The sequence below is a fragment of the Stegodyphus dumicola genome, chromosome 7, assembly GCF_044657685.1.
Source record: "Stegodyphus dumicola isolate Sdum_Otavi_A_Nest chromosome 7, ASM4465768v1".
Taxonomy (NCBI): Eukaryota; Metazoa; Arthropoda; class Arachnida; order Araneae; family Eresidae; genus Stegodyphus; species Stegodyphus dumicola.
This window is the reverse complement of record NC_140774.1, coordinates 153,214,535-153,238,433: the sequence shown is the minus strand read 5'-3', so window position 1 is coordinate 153,238,433 and position 23,899 is coordinate 153,214,535. Positions and strand designations below refer to the sequence as shown.

The 23,899-nt window shown below is 30.9% G+C and overlaps 1 protein-coding gene across 2 annotated transcripts in view; it reads right to left on the bottom strand.

The window, feature by feature from the left end:
- The window catches only part of LOC118199317 (uncharacterized), a 106,936-nt gene that overhangs the window by 82,383 nt on the left and 654 nt on the right, over window positions 1-23,899 (bottom strand). For both annotated transcript variants that reach the window (XM_085820933.1, XM_085820932.1), the window contains exons 2-3: window positions 9,930-10,304; window positions 123-289 (exon numbers count right to left, since the gene is read on the bottom strand). In XM_085820933.1, the coding sequence (XP_085677059.1) occupies window positions 123-289; window positions 9,930-10,164 (402 nt within the window). In that variant the 5' untranslated portion in view covers window positions 10,165-10,304. The remainder of the gene's footprint in view (window positions 1-122; window positions 290-9,929; window positions 10,305-23,899) is intronic.

The following is a 23,899-nucleotide window of genomic DNA, read 5'->3' as shown; positions in this document are numbered from 1 at the left end:
TATATTTTCTACAACTTAAATAGCACATAAAGCATTAAAAATATGCTTTAGTTTATGAAATTTTGAGTGTTGATACTTATAAGCAAGTAATACAAGTAAAAATTATTGTAACTAATACTTGCCTTTGCCCATTCCTGTAAGCAATCTAGACAAAACATATGATCACATGTCTCTGGGGTAGCAATATCTTGGCCATGGAACTTATTCAGGCAAATGGCACACTTTTCTGCTTGTTCACTATCACTGAAATCATTCATTGCTAACCCATCGTCTTCAGTGTTGGGGGCTACTATATTTTTTCAAAGAAGAAAATAATAAATTCAATGAAAATAAATTAAAATACAGGTTTTCAAAGATTTAAAAAAAAAACTACATTGTATTCCTGAAAAAAAAGGGGGGGACTTTTTTAAAGCAAGCATAATTTTTAGCTTTTCAGCGCCAAGACAGCAAAATATTTGTATTGATGGTCTAGTTATAGTACCTCATTAATTATAATAAGGTTAGAGATGTGCATAAATTATCATACTTAAAAGTAGTATTTTCAAATATAGTAGATTTAGCCTATTGAAAATACAAAAATTTTAATATATTGAGAATAATTAAATATGAAAACGATTGGCTTTTCTGAGCATTTTGATACACATTTAAATATTCATCCAATTAATACTTTGCTCATTTATATATATCCATATCACAGAAACATAACTTCAATGAAGCTTAAAGTGACATCACTGAGTTATCCTCTTTTACATAAATTTTCATTTTTTAATAAAAAAAAAAAATTTCGATTGGATTCATATCAGGATTATTTTCTCAGCAATGCAATATTTTTAATTGTTTCAGCTAAAAAAAATACAAATGTTTTTGTCTTTCTTAGACCTTTAATATTCATCAGGTCCCTGACCAATATTCTACCTTAATCCCCTCAGTAGCATATCCACCTTTACTTGGCATGAGATATTTTGTTCATTAATATATATCAACTTTGTAATTTAAATTATTTTTTTAATTTCTTACTTTTCTTTAATGATGCAAATATAAGCCTAATGAATAGAAGTTTATGATAACAGAGACTATTATAACTATACAAATTTAGCTAACAGATGCTATTTAAAAACAGTTCTTCATGAGCAGATCTAAAAGGATGTGCCACTTGTACAGTTAAAGGCATCTTCTGGCAACTTACAAACGTATTACAATATTTCTTTATTAATACAGAAGATTAGTTTACCCATGAAATAATAAGATAATTTCTCTGATTTTTACAAGGAAATATATACACAAATAAAAAAGAAAGAAAAATTTTAAATAAAATTTTAAAAGGTAACAGAACTGAATAATAATCATTTAGGTATACTAAAATATCAACGAATGCTTTACTTACTTTTTGATTTGGCAATATCTCATACTAAAAGTTTTTCAGCCTAAATATATTGCTTTTTGCCGTAACAAATTAATTCTGTCCTTTTTAATTGGTTCCACAAGTTTTTATTGTATTGTTAAATAATATTTGTCTTACTATCCTAGTTGATATTTTCAAACCCATAGAAGTTTATAAAGCTGTATGATAGTTGGTATGCACATTGTCATCAATTTTGTGTCTAGTATCAATTGATTCCCCACCCTATACTTATCTTTCCAAGCTTGGGTATAATCTACATTCTTGGACAAAGCTGCATGAATTAGCTTACTGACTTTTAACTAATACTGAAATTTTAACTCTGATTATACACATTTCAAGTATTTTTCCACTATAGCCATATTACTTGGGCCTCCCTCCCCCCATATATTGCTGTTCATGGCAGCAAGAAAAAGTGTTTGAACACAAATGTAAATTGTTAAATTATACATTTCTTCCATTACTGGCATATGATTAATTTACTTATGGTATCAAAGTTAATGTCCATTGAATTTAGCAAATCAAAGCTTGCTTCAAATGAATCAAAACACAATGGCTGACTGAATTAATTACATAACACAGGTATGCATATATTTCTTAGTATTTCCCCTAACATTAAAATGGATGAGCACCACAGAATTATGGAAATTCATGAAGATTAATTCACAAAATGAAGAAAAATTATGTAGGCCATATTCTTCCTACACAAGAGGTCTTTAAGGATTCTATAATGAAATAAAAGAATGTTCTTTATTAATATTCCTGACTATTCTGTTTTGTCCAAAATCGAGCTAAAGGCATGGAGAAATAAGCTAATACGGCACCAAATATGCATGGTATGGCTTTAATGGATTAGTACCTATTTCAGTTTACAAGAGTTTCAACAACTATAATTTTAGGAGGTTAAAAGCTTGTTCTCTAAACCAATGAGACTATATAAATATGAAAAATTAGGGGTGAATAATTAATAAAAATAGTCCAAAAAAATCTGCCAAAACAATAATTTAAAAATATACATAAAATAGAACTGAATGAAAACTTTAAACACAATTAAATTGTGCTAAAATACACACTAAAATAAGGTAAAATTAATTAAATATAGAGGGAAGTAGAATTATCTTTTAAACCTATTATTATTCAAATATTACAAAATAAACTAGTAACTGAGTGTTGCCATTACTATATAAATATAAAATTAAAATTATTTCTTACTACCATTTATTTAAATTTACATAGTAGTAATTATTGTTATTTATTATTAAAACTGTTCTTTTTTTCCTTCATGTATATTAATTTGTTCAAGACTGTCCTCTCTTCTTTTCAATAAAATTTACTTTATGCAAGTTGCCATTTTTTTTTTTTTTTTTTTTTTTTTTTTTTTTTTTTTTTTACTACTCTCATAATAAAAAAAAACTGCTGTGTTAAATATAACTTTCTTAAAACCAATTATTGCTGTTCAACCTAAGGATAATTAATTCTCTAGGTTTTGATATACAGGTTACATACTTTGTGGTTATATTAATAAGTAATGTAATTTAAATTAAAGTAAGAAAATGTTGTCTAAGTTAAAAACTGCACAGAAAGGAGAACTTTCTGCTATAGATTTATGGACAGATTTCAATTTTGTTTGCAATTATAAAAATTATGTATATAAATGTTGAGATATTTGTAATCGCATTCTTAATGGTTAAAAAGAATTATAGCTTTCTGTCAGGTCCAATGCATTCTGAAACTTAATCCTATTTTATTTGTTTATATTTTCTTTATGTTATTTTGAATGGTTGTTTTCTGTGTCTTGTTTGTGATTTGTTAAACCATGATCTGCTGTTAAGTTATATATATAAAACCTCTGAAAACATTTTCTCTCTCTGCATATTGCTCTGTAATAAATGTTGGTTTTTCGAACCACTGCATTTTAAATGTTCAACAATAAATAAAGCAGCTTTGAGTATATATATATTTAAGAAGGTTATTATTACAATGACGTGGTTATTCCTAATTATTTCAATCATTTAACATTAAGCAAAAAATTAATACATAACATATAGCTTAAGATTAATGTTGGAAAACTCAGCAACTTTAACCAAGACAACAGATTAAAGTTAATACGCTATTACCATTGCTTTCTCATGTGCTAAAATCATATCAATCGCACTCGGCTGATATGCTGATACACACATGATTGGATATCATAATGATAAATAAATAAGTGCTTTAAAAATATTTTGCAAATTTTAAAAAGTTAAAAATATTCACTACAAAAAGCAAGTCTGAAATACAATGTTCGAACAATAATTCCGGAACCTATTTCCTATTCCAGCACTCATGAATGTGAGACATAAGACATTATGGCTGTGAATGGAGATGATTTTCCACCGTTAGGCAACCCTGCAAACATGTAAATTGATGCAATTAATGTTGAGGCTAGCACTTCATCTGAGGGAGGCTTGACCAACTATATACAAAACTACTACCTTGATAAACTGAAAAAAGTAGGACACATTCCTTGGACTACAGAAAGATTTGCCATAACAGACACGGATACTAGAGTTGCAAACATTTTAGTTCAACAACTTCTACGGAGGAAGGCTACTGAAATAAGAGGTACGTTAACTTTAATACCTCTGGTTTAGTACCCAACAGAAGTACTATCAAAAGAAAAATATTTCTCAAAATGTTTATGTATGCACAAATAAGACTAATGATAATGAAGGTTTTACATTGCCAAATAAAACAGCTAAATATATCAAAGTGAATAAGATTAAGCAGACCCAGCCTCTTCAAATAAATTTGATGCCTTAAAAAATAACACTGAAAATAGTGGATAAAATAAAAATGTAACCCCAGAAGCTCAACCTGTGTAGCAACAACAGGATACTAAAGATCCAGGTATTCATCCTACCATGGTAAATCCTGGTACATTAACTTTTGAGGGCTTCTTAAGTCAACTATCACAACCTACAGAAGCCACATTTCTAGGCAAGTTAAATGATGATTATCTAAAAATCTTACCTTATAGTGCAGAAAATCATAGGACACTCAGCACACTATTTAAAGAAAAACACATAGAACTATACATTAAATTCTAAATATAATAAACCAATCAAAGCTATCATTCGTGGGCTACCTGCTACAACCAACAAAAATAAAATTGCAAATGAACTCACAGACAGAAGTTTCTCAACACAAAAAATACCTCAGCTCACCTGTAGGAAAACGAAGGCTCTTATGCTTCTGATTTTATTCAATGCCATCCAAAATGAAATAGCTCAAAAAATTTATAGCATTGCAGACTTGATGCTTTTTTCAGTCTTGTTGGGAAAATACATTTAAAAAAAAAAAAAAAAAAAAAAAAAAAAACCTCAATGGCTCAACTGCCAAAAATGGCTCCACGAACTGTTATTTCAAACCCAAAGTGTATCAATTGTAATAATACAGGAAACTCCACTTCATTTCACGGCATTTCCAAAGTCCAGCATTTCCCTAAGTCCTGAAATACCAAGCCTAGAAAAGCTTTTAAACCTGGCATTAGCTTTGCCCAAATGTTAAAAAATCAAAGCAAATTTCTAAAAACAGCCAAATTAACAGAAATCCTGAACCAGTTATTGCTGCACAGACAGGTGATAATTTAATTAATGCAAGTAATGCTAATAAAAATAATGTGAATAAACACAATCATATCAATCACACTCAGCTGATATGCTGATACACACATGATTGGATATCATAATGATAAATAAATAAGTGCTTTAAAAATATTTTTCAAATTTTAAAAGGTTAAAAATATTTCAAATTTTAAAAGGCAAAATCAATAAACAAAAAGATATCTCTGATTTTCTAAAAATGTTTAATTTATGCCTGAAATTAACCAAATCTTTGATAAAAATAAACAAATCCAAGGGGAACAGATGCTTGGGCCACACAATTATTTTTATGCTCCAAAATATGTTACTCTTCGACTGGACGGTTCAGTGGCAGGAAGCCCTACTGTTGGCGAAAATGCCTAGGGAGGTCTCCTACTTTTAGTAGTCCTACTCCTACTCTCCATTCCTCACTATAATATAACATTACCACAGCTTTCAGCTGTAGATGTAATAGCTATTACACCATACAATTCACTATTCACCATTATCTCCACCTATATCTGATCCAGAAATTCAGTTGGAGTTGTATATAAAGATATGCAGTCTCTGTTGAACATAAACAGTCATATTAACATAGGTTGAGATTTTAATGCCTGTTGCAGATAATGAACTGCACTACTCTTAACAGACAGTTAACCTCATACATGACTTTGCCAGAAAAGCTAACCTGGATATCGCAGTCCCAAGTTACTCAACACACTAGTGCTGGTATTCCATGCATTTTGGATTTTTTTCTGTTCAAAAATATTACAGTTCCAACTTATATCGAGAGCATTACCCTCTCACTGCGTACTTGGTTTATCAAAATAGGTTCAAAAAATGTGTATTTCTTTAATTATATATTTCAAATCTACATATATTTTAGAGTTTAAATATACAAAAAATTTTTGTAAAAGAGTTTTTTTTTTTTTTTTTTTTTTCAATATAGAATTAGATCATTGAAAAAGGTTGTTCTTGAAATTGAAGCATGATGATATAAAAGAAAAATTTTGAAAATTAATATTGGTTAAATTATGATTTATTTTTTAAAATACAAAAGTAAAATATGTATACTAATGAAAATATTTGCATAATGTAATATTTTGCATATCAATTTTGCACCACTGTTGAACGTTTTCAATAGAAACTGAATTTCCAGATTCATCACTATCTGGAGAGGAATCCGAGAAATTCTCATCAGTTTCGCTATACCTATCTTCAATATACAGTCAAAAGTCGTTAATTCAGATACCCATAATCCGGACCTCAAAGCTAAAAACTTTCTGCGCATGCACCACGTTTACGCGTGTGTGTAAGACCTTTATGACTGCGCATTTGCGTGTACGCAAGCACAGAATACGTTTTCGCATGCGCGTGTAATGTATAACGGACGGTATAAGCTAAAATTATCTAATTATCTATTTCAGTTGATGTTGATGATTGTGTTGTTCCTTAATCTTTGAATTGGATCCAGCTTATTATTTTTTGCAGACTGTAAGAGCAATTTTATAAAAGTAAACTTGAACTTTCGATTATGTCAAATAGAATTTCTGATGCTGAAGCTCCCAAAGGATCTACAAAACGAAAGTATGTTTCGATGTCCATCAAACAAAAAGTGGAATTGCTGCAAAAAAATGGATAAAGACATGAAGAAGGTGACAGAGAGGTTAGTGAAAACGAAAAAATTTCGATTGACAAGTTAGTCGGTATTCTCGGCACAGCAATTATAGGACTTGAACAGCGAAACTTTGTAACTGAACAAGAAATCATGTCTGTTTATAGAATTAAAGAGAAAGTATTATCACATAAAATGAAGCAATTTAAACAACTTACATTGAAAGAAATGTTTAATAAAGTAAACAAATAAATATTAAGCCTTTTTTTTTTCTGTAAATTTTGATACCCATTTAGATCATAATTGTTCTTTATTTCATAAATTACGGTTTCATATTTTTAATTTTAGAATTTCTGCATGTCATCTTACGAGATTTAAATTGATGATCTATAATCCGGAAAAATCGATAATCCAGAATCGCCGAAGTCCCGACGAGTCCGGATTAACGACTTTTGACTGTACTTGAAATCAGAGTCAGAACTACTATCAGTGTGAACTACAAGATCACTATCAGTGTCGGAAATATCGTCAGGAATTACTCGCAAAACGCTTCCTGCCAGATATCTTTGAACTCTGAAAAGAACGCACAAAATGCTACATTACGTATTCTTGTATAATTGGCAGAAATGAGGACAATTAATGCTATCTGTTAGCCCACATCTAAATAAACAATTAAACATCACAGAAAAGCTGAAAGGAAGCCTTGAATGGGAAAAGAGCAAAAACGGCAAATAGACGGCAAAAATTCATCCCCGCAGAAATTGCGCGTTGCACAAATTTTGCTACTTCTACATTGCCTGTGGAAATCGCGGGATGCACAGCGAGAGGGTTAACAGGGTCGAATTAACTCGGTAACTATAGCACATCACTCAAAACAGCCCTTATTACTAACTGGAATGGATATTTCAAAGATCTGAGCAACACCCAGCATACTTTACCCATGATACACACAAGGAATGAGTTAGATATTTTAATTAATGATTTCACCACAAACAGCACAAAAGTCCCACCTATGAGAAGATTTTAAAATTCAGCCATTAGAGAAATTATTAACCAAAGAAACACAGCATACAACATTGGAATTTTCTGACTTGACTGAGTTTTTTTCAGCATCCAGAGTATTCTGCTATTCTAGAATTACCACCTTTCAAATGCTAGTCATAATCGCTATCAATTTACCTTACTATTACACACATGATTATACAGTACAAATCGGCGATTCCGGATTAGGGTTTTTTCCCGATTATAAATCATCAATTTAAATCTGGTAAGATGGCATGCAGAAATTATAATTAAAAATATAAAACCACAATTTATGAAATAAAGAGCAATTATGATGATCTAAAAGGTATCAAAATTTACAAAAAAAAAAAAAGCTTAATATTTATTTGTTTACTTTATTAAACATTTCTTTCAATGTAAGTTGTTTTAAGTTGCTTCGTTTTTTGTGCTAATACTTTCTCTTTAATTCTATAAACATACATAATTTCTTGTTCAGTTCCACTGTTCAAGTCCTGTAATTGCTGTGTCGGGAATACCGACTAACTTGTGAATCGAAATTTTTTCATTTTCAATAACCTCTCTGTCACTTTCTTCACTATCGAAGCAGTACATCGAAACATGCTTTCGCTTTGTAGATCCTTTGGCAGCTCCAGAATCAGAAACTCTTTTTGACATAATCGAAAGTTCAAACTTAATTTTTATAAAATTGCTCTAACAGTCTTAAAAAAATAATAAGCCAAATCCAATTAGAAGATTAAAGAACAACGCAATCTGCAACATTAACTGAAATAGATAATAGATAATTTTAGCCTAGCTTATACCGTCTGTTATACAATTAATGTGCATGCATAAATGTATTATGCGCATGTGTAAAGGTACTATGCACATGCGTAAACATTTTGCATGCGCAGAAAGTTTGTAGCTTCGAGGTCCGGATTAAAGACTTTGTACTGTACTATGTGCTGGAGCCTGTATCATGCAACCTGCTCACGCGAGTCGTTCAACAGAAAGTTTATGCTCTTTCCAAATAAATATATATTGAAAAATCAATATTCAAGTAAGCTTGACTCATCAATAATGGGGGAACTTCTGCCCAATCATTTGAATTTTCAATAGCAATATAGGAAACACCATCTTAAGGAATCCCTGCTGCAGAATAAAAGAGAAGGAGGATACAGTGCATAGGCTGCTTCATGTACTAGCTACTTAAATCTTTACCAACGACAGCACACAGATATTGGTAAACAGTAACCTAATACATTCTTATAATTTTTACAGCTCTCAGATCAGATAAGAATAACTTTTTGCTGATGCTTGACTTTAAGTCTACCACAGAAATGCACTTAAGAATGTAAACTGATCAACTTCCAATTTACAATTACTGGCCACCAATGTAATACATTTAAACGATATCTCTCAGATGTACTTAACAATACCTAAATGCTCATGTACTCATTACTCACTTAAAAGACACACAACGTGTATTTTATTCCCCCCCCCTTATCTTCCTTATTTGCATAAAGCCCACCAAAAGCTGAGCAGTAGTTTGACTTGGATTCGATTCCAGGCAAACTGGCTGGCTGCATGAGCATTTTCCCGATTTTGCCCATATGTAGCTTGGATACAAGCCAGTTTTCTTTAGAAAGTTCTTTACAAAAATATACCTCGCCTTAGGCAGATAGTCTTGAGTGTTTTACCATAATCAAATAGACCAAACAAAATCAAATCTTATTTGCATATTCTAAGCATGAATAGAAATGCAGGTATCTGTTTTCAACTGTGACAATTTTGAATTAGCAAGGATATTTATTTCCAAACAATTTTTAATCAGCAAAGCAGTCATTTAATATTGTACACCAATATGTACAATCAATGCCAGATTCTACTCCTTTTACCAGATATCTTTTAAAAACATATACAGGAACATGCTGCATGCTATATTAGATTCAATAGTAAATATTATATAAATCTTCACTTTGATGATCAAATCCTTTTATTATTGTGTGGCTCTGCAACACTGAAAGATTAAAAAAAAAATGACATTTAATTTTTTTTTTTTTTTTTTTTTTTTTTTGGACTTGAAGTTCATAGACTTGGGCATCATATTTTTTATGTTCCTTACCATGGTGAGATAATATTTTTAAGAAAATTAGCATAGAACTCAGAAAATTTTGATAAATGATGGACTGGAAGAAACCCATTTCATCAATTCTCAGGTTTAAGAAAGAATACTTTCACATCAATATGGTATTAAGTTATGCATCCAATTAGAATACACTTCAATACTTACAAAATTTTGTATCAGAACCAAAAGCTTTCGATTCATTTCTATAATTATCAAGTATTTCATCTTCACTTTCACACTTCAGAGGTTTGACAGTCCTCTTTGTTTTAACCTCAAGATCACTATCTTCATCTTCAGATTCACTACTCAGGATGACCTTCCGTTTTCGTTTATGTTTGTCAACAGGACACAATATCTCATCATCAGAGCTAACAATATTTGAATCTTTCCCACTAGCCATTAGGAATGCTGAATGAAACAGGCCCTTCAGTTAATTCATATGCATTTCTTTCCTTAAATGAAGAGCCTGCATTAAAAGTTAAACGTGAGCAGATGACGTTCCATAACAACTTTTAATTGTTGAAGCGAAAAGCTGTCCTCCTGTAAAAAATAATTGTTAATTATTAAGTACAGTAAAATTTTACAATTTAAACTTATAATTTATAAAGAATTAGATTTATTAAAGATTCCACATGTGAAGATTCATTTTCCTAAAACCTCCCTCCAAACAAACAAAAAAATTATCTTTAATTCATTTATTTAATCACTTCCTAACTTCTTTTGAGTTGTTGTGAGAATTCAGTCAGTAATGATTATAAAATAACATCTCAGATTCAACATACATTTTCTTAATTTGAATAATAACTGAAATTCATAAAAACTGAAATTTTTATGAACATGCCGCATTTCATAAAAATTTCAGTCTCAGTAAATCTAACTACCTAATGTCCTTTTTCCTATTACAGTAAAAATTTGAAAAAAACTTTAAAAATTTTTAATAATTATTTACAGAAATAAATTTTTAACCAAATATAATAATTTAAAGATAGCTGTAATTTTTGTAGAACACTTTTTGCTCAATTTAATGTGAAGCTTTATTTATTTGAATACTAAGAGACAGAGAACACAAAGACAGGAAAATGTGAATAGGAAATTTTAGCAGTAAATATTTGAAAAGTGGTTTCATTATTGTACACATATATAGAGCGTTCGATACTTATATATTATCACAACCACATCAGTAGAAGTTGGCACATTTTGACTGGCAACCATGCTCATAATAATCCTTTGGTCACACACCACCACCATTTCTATGTGCATTCTTTTAGTTGTATATCAAGTTCCAATGGTTTTTCTAGCCAAACTGTGATGTGTTTTGATTTAAAGTCAATTTTAAAATTTGTGCTAGTGGACTCTGCCAGCAATCGAAGAAACAGTGGTAAATTTCTTACATGAATGCAGTATTTTGCCACAAAACTGCTGAAAGAAACAATGATGAGGAGCATTTTGTAGACAGCTGATATACAACATCGAGGTTCGTGTTCTGAAGGTTTTTAAAGGGAAAAACAGATCACTGTGTATATGAGGAGAATAAAAGTGCACAAAAATTTCAAGATTTCATAAAAATTGTAATATTTTAAATATATAATCCTTGTTTATTAATTAAAATTTGTATTTTAAATTGCTAATTTTTTTTTTTCCTATCGACACATATGTTTGCGAACTTACAATATAAATATCAATAATCTGGCAATCATTCATTAAAAAAGTCACAAAAATCACCAACTTGAACCTGATAAATAACTTATCTTTTCATCCAAAAAAATGCAGTATTGTATCAAATTGGTTGCATTAATACATCAGTGCCAAGTGTATCAAAATATACGAAATTTAACTTACAAATTAATATTACATAATATACGAGTTACCAATATAAACATTTCTGTCTTTTATTAGAATTGATCAGTAATTAAGTTCTGGACTTATGTTTTAGAGATAAACTATGGCACAAAACATTTATGCAAACAGTCAAAACAGTAAGAATTGGAATTAAAAAAAATCCTACAAGCTATATCAAAAAAATCTATTACACCCATGGAAGTAGGAAGTAAGAGGAGAGCCCTAACCGGTTTCCCATACACCGCTTTGGAGCACTGGCAATCCCTTTGTGGTGACCAAAATTTTCAGTGACTTACCATTGATCAATGGGTTTTCACTCGATTGGATGTAAATATTTTTTAATTACACCGTAAATATGCATATAAAGGTATATATTTTCTTTTTCTACAGTATTTCAGAGCCCTAAGTATGTGAAAAGAATACATTTTTAAGCAACATTTCATTCTGAATGGAATAAAATGCTATACTTTTTACAGAACAGGTTGCTCAGAATGGTTTTATTTGAATGAAATATTTTAACAAGTTTTTGTTAATTACATTAGAAAAAAATTTTAAGGTAATTCTATTTTATTCAGTTAACCCTTTCTGGCACACTACTCTTTAAAGTTGGAATTTTACCAAAAAAAATTGTAGGCAGTCTATTTAGGACTAGGAGGGTATGCAGGGATAATTTTACAAAGATTGCACAAACCGTTTCCATTTTGTAGGTATGTCCGAAGCGAACACACTGAGCCACACGAGCTGCGATAGGTGAGTATTGCTGTGAAGCATGTATTACAGTAAAATACTTTGTCTATGATTTAAAAACAGTAGAATCTGATCTCTGTAGCAGATTTAGCATAACCCAGGGTGCACCACGGTGAGGCCTGCTACTCTACCCCCCCCCAAAAAAAATGGGGGGAAGGGAAACTCTCATTGCTTCGGCAATGCTGAGACCTCTCCGAGTCATTTACACAAATTTAAAATTTATAAGAAAAATAATTAAAATACTATAATATTTAAAATTAACTATTGACTAGAAAAAAATAATTATTAAATATATATACAAGTAAAAATTTACAGAAATCAAAACTAAGCAAACTACGCACGATGAAAGCAAGAGAAAAAAAGGTCTGCTCTCGCTGAAAATCAAATAGCTAAGTGAAAACAAAGCATTGGGATCTTCAAAACCAAAAATAGAAAAGAATAAAAACAAATAGAAATAAATCTGTGCTCTCAGCCTTCCCCGTGTTTGAAGCACGAGACCAGATTCTGTGACTCACTCCCACAAGACAGGCGCTACCAGTACAGTGTGTTCAGTCCAAACACACCATACACTGAAGGTTCACTATATGCAATATTTCAAAGATAAAAATTAAAAGTAATACAGAATAGGCAGATTAGCATACGAACAACAAAATTATGTAAAGATTTTTTTCATTGATATTCATTGATATTATATTTTTGAAAAAAATCTGAAACATTTCTTTGAAAAATCAGTGTCTTTAAAAACAGAATATATCTCAACGTTAATGATTTGCTTGTGTGGTGCTGCATCTATTATTCATAAAAGAGATTAAAAGTAACCATTAGTGCAGTTTTGTGATCTTTATCGATTATTTTCAGTATCTAAAGAGGGAATATTTTTGGTGTGTTCACACCAAACACAATGCGCCGGAAAGGGTTAAGGATTACAAAAATTAAGATCAAAGCTTATTTTATTATTAATATTAAAACTATGCATTACTTCTTTTCTATTTATAGAGTTTCTTCCTAAAACACTTCTCAAATTTGACATCGTTTTTTAGCTTCTAAGGCATCTTTCTTTCCGTGTACTTAACTTTCTCTGAATATCTTATATTATTTTATTTTTTAAATATTATTTAAAACTTGTAACTGAGTTATTATAAGATGTAAGGGTATAATTCTTTTAATTATACTTATCAGATATTTTTTACCCTTAATTTCAACAATACATATTCTAAAACTCTTCTTTATTACTTCCTTATGTACGCATCTCATAGAATTTGCATTACAATACCTTTTAACAGATTGCTTTCATGTACAAACAATTTTTGCTTAAATAGTTTTATAAACATATTTGTCAACAGGATTTCAATTTAATGTTAAAGTTATTATAAATTTAGATACATTTAATAATTAGTATAGAAATCAAGGAAATGTTATCAAAAAATAACCAAGATGTGATTTTTGCATAAATGTCACTAAATTATACAAATTGCTATTATCCATCACACAATGAATGTTTGTTTTATGCGAAAGTGTCCCATTTTTCAATTTGGAACTGTCATGTGTCAAAATACTATTCAAAGTGCTGTCATGGGAACTTCTGAATATAAACAAAAAACACCCCATTTGGAGGCCGAAGCCTCGGAGCAGTGCTACATTCATAGTGCAGGGTTGGCTCCTCATTACTTTCCCACCTCCATGGTTACACCTGTAGAAGATTAATGCTTGAAGCTACATATCACTCAAAATCAGTGATCTTTATTTTTTTAATACACCATTAATATGGAACACCTAAAAAGTACTATTATCCCACTTTAGTAGAACACAAACTGTTTATTACAATAATAGAACCACCACTGCACTATACAAACACAAATAAATCACAATTTCATATCAAAATTTCACAGAAAGCATATCACTGCAGATAGTTTAACTTATTACAGTACAAAGTCCGAAATCCGGATGTCCATTATCCGGAATGATCTAAAATCCAGACCTCAAAGCCACCAACATTATTATTTTTTTTAACGCTTTACACATGCGCATTTCATTTTTCCTTCCATAATAAAACACGTAGAGATTTCCACTTAAAAATTCCGATTCTTAATTTCACTTAGGCTCTAAAAAAAATACCTCGTTATGGAAAAACAATTATGTAGGCATAAATTTATGAGATTAATAATTTGGCTCCGTAGCTGACTATCTGCTTGGCATACATCTCAAACCCAAACATTCACCTATTTTTTATCCCTGATGCCGACCTGGCGAGTCATTATTTATTATACTATTTTGCTTTCATCACCGCATGTTTATCAATACACAACAGCTTCAGTAATAAATCATGCAGTGATGTCTAAACTTTTTTTTATATTAGGAATTGAATAACAAGAATATGCCAATCTTTTATGCTAACATTACTCTTGGCGATGATTATAGATTTTTAAATGCTCTAAGAAATGTTGACGAGGAAAAATTCAACAAAAATTTCTTTTTATATGCTAAAAATGGATTTTGTTAATGAAACTCATAGGCCAAAATATTACATTTAGTGCTATTTTAACTAAGAATAACTGATATCTTATTCACAATAAACCCAGAAGCAGGAGCAGAATATGTCGGCACCGGACGGCAGAATTTAGGGAAGATGAAATTTTTGGAATTTGGGGAAGCACCGAGCAGCAAAATTAAGGGATGAGAAGTTTTTTATGATTTAGGGAAAGCACTGAGATCCAACGTTTAGGCACAGTGAAAATTTAGAACTTAGGAAGGTTCTTTGTAGCAGAATTTAGGACCCGTAGAGACTGCACTAGGCGGTATCTAGCGCCGGCCCTAGATAAAGCCTTAAGTATATGTCGGATTTTATTTATTCAGGATTTGGATTAATTTTAAGCATGTGCAAGAAATAATATAATTAACAACTAAACTAATACAATTCAGGCTTCATTCAGTATGCAATGGCAGCAAGACAAAATTTAGCGAAACAACTTAGTTTTCATCGCCAAACTTGTGATACATAGCCAATAATGTATAACAGAAGCTAATAAGCTAGGCTAAAATTATCTTTACTAATTCTAAGGCATTTACGATAATGTAGCAGACTGTGCTGCTCCCTAATCTTCTAATTTGATCAAACTTATTATTTTTTGCAGCCTGTTATTATTACGGCAATTTTACAAAAACTAAGCTTGAACTTTCGATTATTTCAAAAAGAGTTTCCAATTCTGGAGCTGCCAAAGAATCTACAATCTGTCTCAAAATTACACAAGGAGTATGGCATTGGAAAGTCAACTGTATATAATATAAGGGGGGATAAAATGAACTTTTTGAATTTTTTGTGAAAGCAACTTAAACAATTTACATTGAAAGAAATGTTTAATAAAGTAAACAAATAAATATTAAGCTTTTATTTCTGTAAATTTTGATACCCTTTAAATCATAATTGTTCTTTATTTCATAAATTACGATTTCATATTTTTAATTGTATAATTTCTGCATGCCATCTTACCAGATTTAAATTGATGATCTAATATCTGGAAAAATCCCAAATATGGAATCGCCGAAGTCCCAACGAGTCCGGATTTTGGACTTTATAACAAAGTTCTCCAGAATTGACTCATTTAGATATTTTTTGATAGGATAACTTTTCCAATAATAAAATTTTCCAATAATAAAAATTTTCCAGTAATAAACATTTAAACTTTGCATTGTCAATATTCTATTGACTGCAAAAAATACCATACTGCACACACTGAAAAGGTAGGAAAAAAAAAAAAAAGAAATGCTGCATATTCAGTCAGACTTTTCCATTTATATTTATTCCATTTTCCTGTGTAAGTGTGTGAGTAAATGATTGAGGGTGTGTGCATGCATTTTCCTTTGAAATATGTATAATGGTAATGTTGCATTTAATGGGGAATGCCCCAAGCGAGAACTGCAATTTTTCAATATAAAAAATAATGAACTTCATATAAGTTAGGAAAAAAGATCCTGCATAAAAGCTCTGAAAGCCCCCAATGCAATTCTACATGTTCCGGACATACTCCAGAGAAAACAGATATCACGAATGTCATAAGCTCAGACATGCACATTCATAATAACCACTGCAAAGTAAAAAAGAAGGAAAACAGTATATAAACAAATTTAAATATGAATTAATAGAGTTTTTTCTTTATGAAAAATCAATTTATGAAATTTCTGTGTTTATACATTCGACCGTAAAAATTACAAAGAGAAGTGGACTTGGCAACTATGATCTGGTCAATTAATCTCACTATCTGTCAGCTACAGATCAGAGAATACTGAAGAGAATTTTGAAACCGAAATGTATGGATAGCAGACCGCATTTTCACAAAGATGCTAGATGCTTCTGGTAATATTAACACAGTGGCTACTAATTACGAACGTTATGTTTGGTTTGGTTTATTACCTGCCTAATAAAAGAGATGTCTTCATGGAGGATCTTCTAAGGGAAACTGGCTCATATACACATTCAACCTGAGGAAAACTATGAAAATGATAATGCAGCCAGCCTATTTCCCAGGATTCAAACTACTAATTTTCAGCATCATTATTGTTCAGCTGCTGGTGGGCCCTCCAAGTATTAGGTTTCATGGTCAAATAACCACATATAAATCAAATAATAATGAATCAATGTTATACATCACTTACAGTGCTATAAATTTATTTTACATTTTTAGCTTTCAGCAAAAGTGATGTGTGCTATAGAAGGGCAAATCTTACTATGTTACCTTACTATGTTACAGACACCTGCCATATGTGGACAGAAAAATGTTAGATTAAGAATATTTATGTGATATTGTACACTGCGGAGGAAAAAAAAAAAATGGGACAATTCTATATCTCCCATTCTACTGGGCAGATTGACGAAATTCAAATTGTGTTTTTAATGTCTCGAAAGCACGACTTAGGATATATATTAGATTTATACACAGCCTTGTTCTAACATAGGTATTTTGACACAAAATCGGACTTTTTCTGAGATACCAATTTTTTACATATTTCGAATCTACGACTCAAATTATACATAAATATTAAATTCTGTAAAACTTGATGTGAAATTTACGGAGAAATTCAAAAATTTACCTTGCTGCAATTTTTTAAGTTTGAACCAAGAATAATTCACTTGGCAAACTTCTTAATATATGGCAATCTATTTTCCTTTACATTCCATTAAGTAGGAGTGGAAAAAAGTCACAATGTTCCTACCTTTTTATATTGTGCATTAGTGGAAAAAAGTGATATCATTCCTACTTTCAAATCATTTTAACAAAGAGCCTAAACTACATTTGATGTTATCATCATTTTAAACAAATATGCCAAACTTCAAAATACGGCAATATATTTTTGCCATATTTTGCATTCACATATATCTTTGGAAGTTTTGAATAAAAAGCTGTAAATTTTTGCAGGTATGCTTAGAAATACATCTACTCTAAGGAGGTTGTAAAAATTTGATACTTGCGTACTATGACGACTACCTTGGCAACATTTGCCAATAAAAATCTTGATTGCCATTTTTGGCTTATGTTAATATATCCTTTTAAAAATAAAAGCCCTAATTATAAAGGAACAAAAGCTAAAAACCAAAAATCCCCAATATATATATATGTAAAATATTTAAAAAATATGATGCCTTTGCTCTTCACGAACACGCAACCTTCAACTAATTTTCTGCAATTTAGGATCTTTCCCCCTAGACCAGTACCTTCTAGAATTTGCTAGCCTATTACAGTCAAAAGTCTTTAATCCAGACTCGTCGGGACTTCGTCGATTCCAGATTATCGATATTTCCAGATTATAGATCATCATTTTAAATCTGGTAAGATGGCATGCAGAAATTATAAAATTTAAAATATGAAACCATAATTTATGAAATAAAGAACAATTATGAACTAAAGGGTATCAAATTTACAAATAAAAAGCTTAATATTTATTTGTTTACTTTATTAAACATTTCTTTCAACGTAAGTTGTTTAAGTTGCTTCGTTTTATGTGATAATACTTTCTCTTTAATTTTATAAACAGACATAATTTCTTGTTCAGTTACAAAGTTCCGCTGTTCAAGTCCTATTATTGCGGTGTCAAGAATAATTTGTCAATCGAAATTGTTTCGTTTTCAATAACATCTGTGTCACTTTCTTCACTATCAGAAGCGATATTTTCTGGATCTAGAACCATACTACAGATTTCGCAGCCGTTAATTGATTGATGATTGGGGCATTGTTGTCGCAATGAAAAACTTCTCTTATATCATCTTCATTTATTACCGCTTCTCCACATTTCTTTACAAAATCCAATAACTGAAAAATTTCACCTTTAGTTTGCGATGTCCGAAAACCTTCAAATTTGCGGCCATCATCTTCATCCTCCTCACCATGAAATATGGTAGATGGCCATAAATTATGCCAAGCATTTTTTAACGTATTTGGAGACACATCCTCCCACAATCTTGCGATGCTCCACACGGCAGATTTTATGTTAAAAAATTTCAAAAATTCTTGAATTGTTTTGCCACTGTTAAAAAAATTTAACATAGATTTTAAAAATGCTGCTTTAGATTTGCATTTCAGCACGTGCACTATTCGCATATCCATACGCTGAATGATAGACGTACAATTTGGAGGGAAGAATAATACGGATACATTATCTTTCACTAAAACTAAGTGAAGTATGTGCCGAACAGTTATCAACAATCAGAACTATTTTTGAGTCATCAGGTAAAACAACCGAATTCAAACGTCGCCAAGCCTCGGGTATAAAATTATTTTCAAACCAATCATTCATCAACACTTGTGTCATCCATGCTCTTTTATTTCCACGATATATAACCGGGAAAATCGTTACTCCTTCATCCGTGCTCGAAGTCGTGCATGTTGTCCGATTATGAAAAGTTTGCACTTGTGTGTTCCTGCAGCATTTGCGCACGCTAAAATTGTTAGTCTCGCTTTGGAATCTTTGACACCAAGAACTTCCAAAATTGATGCCATTTTTAGGAAGCGAGCAGGAAAACGAGCAATTATTGATACAGTAACGTGATAAGGAAGTACATATTTGAAGATAAACAGGTTTTTAGAATTCAGAACTTTCTTAGAAGATATAGATAACCCTAATGTTTCACTAACAGAAAGACTGTTTAATGATCTTGCAGAATTGGAAACTCTTCTTTCTACACCGCCACAAAAAAGCCGCAATCTGAAGAATTGACAGGAGGCGAGAATGGAAGAATGGGATGTTTGTTCTTTCTGAAATAGAGGGTTTATTGCAGAAAGGAATCATTTCTTCAATGAAGAAAAGAGAAACTAGTTTACTATACAATGAGATCTTGCTGGGTTCAATATATGGAGATCCGAAACACAGAATTTTCTTAGATGACGAACAAATTAAAAATGTTAAGAAAGTCATCTATGAGCTTTCATTAAGAATGAAATTATTCTCAGAAAAATTGGAGAATTAGAATCAGGACAGTCAAACTGCAGACATTGCAATTGAGTCTCGATCAGTATCTTCAGTGGTGAATTAGATTTTGAGAAATAGTTTTGCATAATATTAAAAAGGCTGAGGCAAAGTGAATGAAAATAAAGAAACAAGAGCCTTTAGCTATAAAAATGAAAAAATACAAACAAGATTTCTGCACAGCCTTTGAAGAAATAGAGAAATTTGATTGTGCTTGCAAAACACACCTTTTTGAACTTATAAAAATCTTTCCTGAAAAGTTAAAAGAAGTAACCCTAACAGCAACAGATCTTCCTCATACTCAAGTTAGTGTGGAAGGACTCTTCTCAGCTCTTAAGTTTATCAAATCGGATCTATGGCCCTCCAATAAAGAAGATCTTACCGAAGCTATACTATTTCTTAGAAAAACTAATGCCAGTTTTTCTATTTCATATTAAATGCTAATTAATATAAATAATTTAAAATAAGCTGTAACTCATGTGTATATGTCTACATATATATATATATATATATATATATATACAGTATAAAGTTTGAAATCCGGATGTCCATTATCCGGAATGATCCAAACCACCAACAAAATTTTTCTCGTAGGCTTTACGCATGCACATTTGATTTCCTCCTCCATGCATAATAAAACATCTGGAGAGTCCCAATTCTTTATTTCACTTCGACACTAAATAAAATACCTTGTTATTGAAGAAACAATCATTTTTTAGCATAACTCTGTATGATCAGTAATTTGGCTCCGTTGCTGCATATTTGCTTGGCTTTGCTCCGTTGCTGCATATTTGCTTGGCATATTGCTTGCAGATACATTGTTAATCTGATGCCAACCTGGTGAATCATTGTTTATTATACTTCCCTTTCATTAACGCATGTTTATCTAAACATGACAACTTGAGTAATGCCTCATGTAGCCATACCTAAACAATTTTTTTATGTTAGTATTTGAATAATAAAGGAGTGTGGAAACTTTTTATGTTGACATCACGCTTTAGATTTCCGTTGTGCTAAAAAATGTTGCCGAGGAAAAATTTACCAAAAATTTCTTTCCATATGGTAAAAATAGATTTTTTGATGATACGCATAGACCCAAATATTACATTTAGATCATAAATACTTCATTATTTCATAAATCGCAATTTCATATTTTTAATTTTATAATTTCTACATGCCATCTTACTAGATTTAAACTGATGGAAAAATCCCAAATAATCGCCGAAACCCCAACGAGTCCGGATTTCGGACTTTATACTGTATATATATATGAGGGAGTCGGAGTGAGTCAGGAGGAGTCTAAAATTCCAGGAGTCGGAGTCAGTCATTTTCCCTACCGACTCTACAGCTCTGGCAAGAGAAGTGTTGCTTGCAATTGGATATACTGAAAACCACAGTCCTCAAGCTACTGCACCCAGTTCCACGGATGTTTACATATTGATAACAGCGTATTCAAATGTAGCAACATGGAGATGAATAAAAGTGTGTCCATGTTAACAATTTTTTCCTCATCAGATATGATAATGACAGCATGTGGCCACTGCAGATATGAATGGATGAGGTGCATTTCTCCACCAGGAACATACACTCCAATAACTGATAACTGTGTTCTATGGACCAATGAAAATCTTCATGTTCCATCACTAGTGCTTGGGGTATGAGACAATGTTGCAGAATTGCAACAGTGAAATGTTGTTTATGACATTGTATAGATGTAAGATGGTGCCCTTCCACGTGTAACATGTGTTCAGCAAGTGCTGCATAGGGTGATTTCTTGTAACTTTGCAGATTTATGACCGCAGTGATCACCTGACCCCACTCAAATGGATCTCTGATTCTGGGTTTATTTAACACCTAAGGTGTACACATCAAATTCGAATGATTTATTATAATTGGAAGATGCTATAAAACATGAAGTTACAAAGATTTTTCATGCAATTTTACGTTCTATTAGTTTTTTCTCTCTTCCCTATGTTGTTATTGATTCTTCAAAATGTTCTTTGAAAATGTTTTATACCAACAAATTTCATTGCACGTGTATCGCTCCAACGCCATTTATGATTTCAATGTGTTGTTCAGTTTGCACTGAAAAAACGGGCGTTGCTATTCGAAAATTTTGAAATTTTTCATTCTAACTGTAACAGTGAGACCTCTATTGTTTCAAATCATCGAAATCTCACATACATACCTTCAAATAACAATATCTGAAATTCCATTCAGATTGGTTGAACAGATAGGCCACAAGGAGTTTATATATTACAGAAGCATTTTATAAGATATCTGCATATGGCTGCTATGTGAAAGAATTTGGCCTGCTCAAAGTTTTAATCATCAACTTTAAAATGCACTTGTGGAACATTAGTTGTGATCCATACATGCTACTTTTCATCAAAGAATTTAGGCATTACTTTTTTGGAAAAATGGCACTCAATTTAACTGGCATTATTTAAAAAAATAGTAGATAGTTTCGCTGTCCCGTGATAGCTGCCATAACAGATAAGGTGAACTCACGGGAAAATGCTTATCACAGAATAACAAACATATTAAAGTGTTCATATACTTTAGAACACTTATTGTAATATATGAGATGAATCAAATTAATTTAAATTCCAATTATATTAAGAACTAGTAATTAGCTTAATTTAAATAAAAAGTCGAATTCTTAAAATGTTATGAAAGACAATTAGAAATCAATCTTAAATATATACTGGTTATCATTAATTAAGGAAAAATCACAAATTGACGATTATCCAAAAAGCTACATATAGAATGTAATGAAACTGACCCACAGTATACATACACAGTAAGGTATAAAACAGCACCAAAAGAAATTGCCAGACAATTATAATGTTATAGAAATTAGTATATGCATAAAATGAACAAACTGGATGTGTCAAAGTTTGGTATACGAAAATTATCTTGGAGTATGATCTGCCCTAGAAGCAGCAATAATTTAGAGGATTTTGCTGAGCAAAATATGCTTAGCAAAATTTCCAAATTATTATGTGAATTACTGATTAACATTTCCTGAATAAATTATTTTATTACACACAATATTTTGATGATATTTATTTTGCAACAAACAAGGCTTAAAATAGTAAAAATAATATAACAGAATTTGAAGTCTCAACATTTAATAGAAGATTTATACAAATAAATTTTGAAAATACAAGTATCTGAAAACAAATATGAGCCACTATAAATAGCATAAAAATATTAAAATCTGATTCTGTAATGCTTTATTAAACAGAACGTTTATCCTCACTGTCAAAATTTCTAAATTACTATCTTGAACACAAAAATTCTAATACAGATGTTACTTAGTTTATTTGCAAAGGGAACAGAAGAACTAGGTTAAATGCTTAAAACTTATTGCACATTTAAAATATAAATAGAAAAAGGCCCAAAACCTAAGTCTCGTGACAGAATTATTGTATAAAATGCTGAATCATGAAAATACTCAATTACATAAACTCAGAAAAATATGTGCATCTAATGTCTTTTATATAATGTAATTTAAATGTTTTGGTGTAAATAATTGCACACATCTAGTCATTGTGGCCATGTGACAGATACCGATTTCTGAGCTAATGTCAATTGCTCAAGTAGAACTAGAGAAAATCTTTTAAAGCTTCAATTTGAATACATTCGTTCTTATAACACTGTACTGACTTCGAGGAAGTCAATGCAGGTACTTGATTATCATGAATTCTAACATGCAGTTTAAAAGATTTCAGGTTTAACCATTAATATTTCATTAACTGATATATAATTTGGTTTATAAAGTCAGTCTTTTAATAGATGGAAGACTTTCTCTTTTAAGAAGAAAGTCAATTTGATTTTAAAAAAGCAATAACACTTTATAGATAACACTTCCTAATATCAGATTGTTATTTGAAGATAGTTATGGTACAAATTAAAATACAAAAGCATCTTTTCAAGAAAACTTAGCATTTTAAAAGAAAATATGTATTAAAAATTAACTGTAATGAAAGAATGACTACAGTTTTCTTCTATTTTACAGCTTATACAAAAATTAGAATGGATCACACAAACAAAAATTAAAAAGATTCTGTTTTGAATAAGACAGTTAT